At 47.1% G+C, this 5,126-nt stretch overlaps 1 protein-coding gene across 1 annotated transcript; it reads right to left on the bottom strand.

The window, feature by feature from the left end:
* Positions 1–2,323: 2,323 nt before the first annotated feature.
* Positions 2,324–3,638, bottom strand: LOC117194808. Its single transcript, XM_033399291.1, has 5 exons — positions 3,354–3,638; positions 3,140–3,288; positions 2,878–3,054; positions 2,663–2,809; positions 2,324–2,591 (listed from the first exon to the last, which is right to left on the bottom strand). The coding sequence occupies exons 1-5, from the start codon at positions 3,636–3,638 to the stop codon at positions 2,324–2,326; spliced, it is 1,026 nt and encodes a 341-aa protein (XP_033255182.1).
* Between the last annotated feature and the right edge of the window lie 1,488 nt (positions 3,639–5,126).

Below are 5,126 nucleotides of genomic sequence, written 5' to 3'. Positions count from 1 at the left end.
AGTCGATCCGATATCCCTGTGCATTTGGATTAGTTTGCAGGTAACGACAAGGCTCAAGACATTTTACTAATTAAATATCAATGTACTTTTCCTTCCATTTGCCTAATTTACCGATGTCAACAGCAAGACAAACAATATTGTAGTCCAAAAGAGTGTACACACTGGCCGCCCAGGGCTGTCACGCTACGATAAAATAAAAACAGCTATGTCGTAAATGTGCGATTAAAAATTCAACGAAATATTTGTATCCCCGCGAAGCTTGGTTTTTGGAGATCAAAAAGGTCTTCCATATCCCGATGTCTCCGAAGATAGGGCTTATCCGAAGTCCCTTCAAAATGGAAGAGCGTAATCCGCTTTTACATTAAATCGGATTTAAATATAAACTCTATAGCGGCAGATATTCAAATTTATTTTCTTGGAAATCCTCACAGAAATTTAAATGATTAAATTCCAAGTTCTCTTAAAGATGGGAAACCGAACCAAACTGTCGTCTAGGGCCTGAAATTGTCCAACTCCTGATGGCACTTCAGGTGACGGCGTAAACGCCAAGCTCCGCCTGAGGGGGGCCAGGAGGGCCTATGGAGTGGGGCCATAAGACAATTTTGTTGTAAATTTACGATACCCCCGGCCATGTATGACAGAAGGTACATAAATACTCGAACACATAAAGGCACGGGGCAGGAGGCAGTCGACATTTTCTTTCCACCAAGAAATTAGCAAAGGATGGAGGGTAGGAAACGAAACGAGCTCCATTGCTCCACCATTCTTTTGGAGGAATAAATTATTTTATTGAATGAACAGATTGCATTTTAAATTTATTATACTTCCATAGTATTGATTTTGGGGCACATGAATTTCTCTTTACATGATAGAAAATTTAGGTGTTGGAGATTGACGTAAGGCTAATCCCGGTTTTTCACACTGGGCTTAACTTTGTATTATAATTGGACATGCCATCGTATTTATGTATATATTAAGCCTATGTTTTGTGTTTGTATGGGGGTTTCTTTCATTGTCCTCCTCACAGGACAAGTGTCTTTTAATCAAATTACAATTGGGGTTAATTTAATAAACTCTCACTTTCTACCTTTCACAGGATCTGTTCTATCTTTCATGTGTGTCCTGCGGCTGTTTTAAATGTGGCTGGCGCTGTGCCTCTTGCAAATAATTCACTTTCTTTTGCCTCTTGTAAAGAGTGTGCGGTGTGTGTGATTATGGGTTACGTGTTCGAGTGTCTGTATGCTACGGGGGTGGATGAACATTATTGGATTGCATTGAAAGAACTGGTAGCTTAGAAATAATGTATCGGCACTGGCGTTACGTTGCCTAAACGTAACGCCCAAGAGAACTAGTCCTCTGATTTACTATAATTGTTGAATACACGTTGCTTAATCAGACGCACCAACTGTGCATAATTTTGTAAATTTTTTTTTGGGAGATATTTCTTTAAACTTTTTTTCCTTGAGTTTTGCCATTTTTAAAGTCTATCAAACAAAATTTAGAACTGAACTGCGTAAAAGAAACAATTTAGAAGAACTGAAAAAGCCGAAATAGAAACGAGTAGAAAAACGATGTTTCTTTTTTTGAACACCAAACGCTGGCACGGCCCTGTTCGATGCGATTCGGCTCTGATTGGTTCCGCTTCAGCTTGAGATCGGTCTGATTTGGCCAACTGATTTGGGGAAGCAGGAAAGCGCACCCGATTTGCAATAACAACTATTAATACACGCATATATACGTCATGATATATATGTAGGCAATGGTAAACGAAAGACAACTAGTATTCCCTGGGGGTTGGTGGTGTGGTTATGTTGCGCCCATGTCGAGCAATCGGAACCCAGATAGGACTGGGCTGAGTTCCTTCGCTGAGGTGTGTGTGTGTGTGGTGTGGTGTGGTGCTGGTGTTTGTACGAACATATTTGCTTTCTAACTTATTTCCCAAATTGATTTTGATATTCCTAAATTCCGGGATCCTAACTGAATCCCTCTCTCCACGTCAAGGTCCCTCAAGTGTGCTGCTGTAGGTGTCTATGTATGTGTTCCAGGTGAAATGTGTTGACATGTGTGAGTGTGTGCGTGTGGGATGGGCTACCACTGCGCCGTTTCTATCTCCGGACTACGAACGCCGCTCAGTAGACAATGAGCAGGTTGTTCTCATTGAAGCCGGCGGAGTGTCCGGCGTTGCGTACAATGAAACAGGATCCATCGAAGTGCATGCGCTTCTCATTGCGACTACAAAGGACAGAACAGAACGGAAGTTAGCAGAGCAGGATGATGGGCGAGGGGCAGGGGGAGGGGGAGGTTGAGAGCATCGGTTTGACACTCACCGAACAAACAGATGCGAGGTCTTGCCCAGAGAGGCAGTGCAATGGATGCCAGGTGTGGTCAAAGTGGCCGATCCATTGCCGGGACTGGTGCGAATCAAGCACTTGTTGTCCACACGAGTGACCTTCACCAGGCCATCGGCTGCCTGGGTGATGCGAAATCCGTTTATGTCATAGATCTCAGTGCCATCCTCGGTACAGGTGTAAGCTGAATTGGCAATCACGTCATGGGCTTCAGCCATATAAGAGGGATCATGCAGCGAGTCGCTGCGAGAAGTTCGGGAATTAAATCGAAATTAGCCAAATAAGAAGCGATGCAATTGGCCGGGGGGACTCACTCATAGAACACTGCCAGGGTGTAGTCCTTGGTCAGATCAGTGAAAGTGTCGGTTGTGGTGCGCGTCCCGGCTGTGTCCACCAGGTAGATGAGAGCGCACGCCTCGCTGGTGAAGCTCACACCCTTGTACCACATCTTGGCATAGCGACTGTAATGGGAAGATAATTCAAAGGATTCAAAAGATTCCACGTTGGGGTAAGGGCCATTCCCACTCACACAAAGTTATTGCCCTTCATGCCGTCGTAGGTGACTATTTCGACTTTAGCGCCGCTCTGCAAGATGCGTACATTGGGGTGTATCAAAGCCGAGTTGCTGCAGTTGCGTGATAGAGCAACTGCCACCATGCTGCGCTGATTGAGCACGCGCACCGCTTTGTCCAGAGTCATGTCAATGCTGCCCCATGCAAAGAAAGGTATTAACATTAGGGGTCGGTCTTAAAGAAGAGCCAAGGGGCTGGGGGCGTCCACACTCACCGCACGCCATCGCGGAGGCGCCGTTCATGGCGTTCGTCATGGCAATGGGTCCAGAGCCGGGACATGCCGGCGGTGTGTGGTTCTCGAGCTCGAAGTTGCGTGTGCTGCTCACGCGTGCCAAGGCGTATGGTGGAGGGGGCATTGGAGACGGCAACTGTTGGGAATTCTGAGATTGAGCATAGAATCGGCTAGATTTACAGATATGCAGGAGCCTCTTACCAGGCAGTAGTTCTGCTCGTTGTCGAAGCCATAGGTGGGCGTGCCATTGTAGCGCCCTGTGAGTGCCTTGCCGTTGTGCGCCATTTTGCCAGCGTCTATTTCCTGCATATTCCCTGGCTCGTACTGGGGAGGGTTGGAAATGTGTATGCCCGGCAGTTGGACGTATGGACGGGCCGACTGACTGCCGACGGGGTAATTGGCGCACTCCTTGGAAATGCCGCTGGTGATGGTGTTGGTGCCAACGGTGGCGCTGCTAGCGAGACTGGAGCTGCTGCCGCGATCCATGTGGCCCACGGAGTCCGTGCCGGAGGACAGCGAGATGTTGCTCATGCGTTGGGACAGCTGCCCCCAGTCATGCCGACACGCAAGCTTGCTTGCTAAGGGAGGGGGGATGAGAAGGCGAGAGGTAGTAGCGGAAGTTAGATCCGGAAGGAAATGAAGAGGTGAGGAAGTGAAAGTGCCAGAAAATAATTGAATACCGGCAGGAGAGAAAACGACAGATACGAGAGAAAGTGTCAGCAGCGCAGAAATCGAATGACTTTGCAACTGTTGCTAACATTCTGTCGACATTCTGTTAACGCATGCATATACATACATACATACATATATGTGTTTACATACGTGTGTGCGTTTTTCCCAATTTGCATTTGATTTTTATAGAAATTAACCAAACTATTATGAATAGTATTAGAAGAGAAGAGAAGAGGGGGGAATAGAGAAGGAAAATTCGAATATTAAAGTCGGAAAGTAAGAGAGCAATGGTGGAAAAGAGCGAGACGGAAAATAAGGTCTGAAATAACAGGAGAGGGCAATGAGGTGATGTGGCAATGCTGCTGTTGCCGAGTTGTTAAGACTGCGGCGGCTGTTACCTCGCTGTTGATACCCTGCTAGCGCGATGATGCGGCAGTTTTGTAAAACAAAATGTCTGAAAATTGAAGAAACTTTCACGTTATTGCTTGGAATTTCACTTACCGGCGATGGGTTGTTGGTGTAGACGGAGCGCTGGCGCACCCCGTTGGGCGGCTTGGTGGGCGAGCGCAAGATGTTGTTGATTTTGTCGTTCATCTGAGCACGCGACAATAAGTCCTCGGCATTGAAGATCCCCACACGGGCGCCCTTCGGGCTGCTTACTTGCGAGACCGGCTCCTGCTGGGAAGTCTCGCAGTCCGATGACTGGCACTGCGCCTCCTTGGTGCTGACCTTGGGCTCAACGGACTTCGGCTCGGTGACCATTTTGATTTGGCAACTTTTTTCTTCTCGCTCTTTCTTTTCGTCAAGTGAGTTCACAAAACCGGCGTTTGTGTGTGCGTGCGTGTGTTCGTGTGTGCGGCAAATGCGAAATTTTTCACTTTGGTTGATTGGCAGCTCTGTCTGGTGATTGGCAGGTCAGTGTGGATTTTGTGTGTTTTGGCCGTTTTTCGCGTTGTCGTGTATTGACTGTTTTTATTGTGTTTTAGTGGCTGGCCCATTATGCCTCAAGAGAGTTGCAGGAGTGGCGAGGCAGCTGCTGGAGGGGCAGCTCTGTCGGTTTAATAGCAGGTGAGTATGTTTGTTGGTCATTTGCAGATTTTTGTTAATTGTGTTTAATTTTTGTCTATTTTCAGGTTTTATTGGCATTAAACTTCTGCAATTTGGCGCAATCAGTAGACGCCGTATAATCCGTCGCTTTTGAAGTCGCCACTGGATTGTCCATTTAGGAACCTACGTAGGTCATCGTAAGGCTCTTCATCGGTCCATTGGCTGTCGTCGTCCATGTCCATATCCGGCTCACTG

Source organism: Drosophila miranda (genome assembly GCF_003369915.1).
Source record: "Drosophila miranda strain MSH22 chromosome Y unlocalized genomic scaffold, D.miranda_PacBio2.1 Contig_Y3_pilon, whole genome shotgun sequence".
Lineage (NCBI taxonomy): Eukaryota > Metazoa > Arthropoda > Insecta > Diptera > Drosophilidae > Drosophila > Drosophila miranda.
This window is presented reverse-complemented; position numbering and strand designations above follow the sequence as displayed.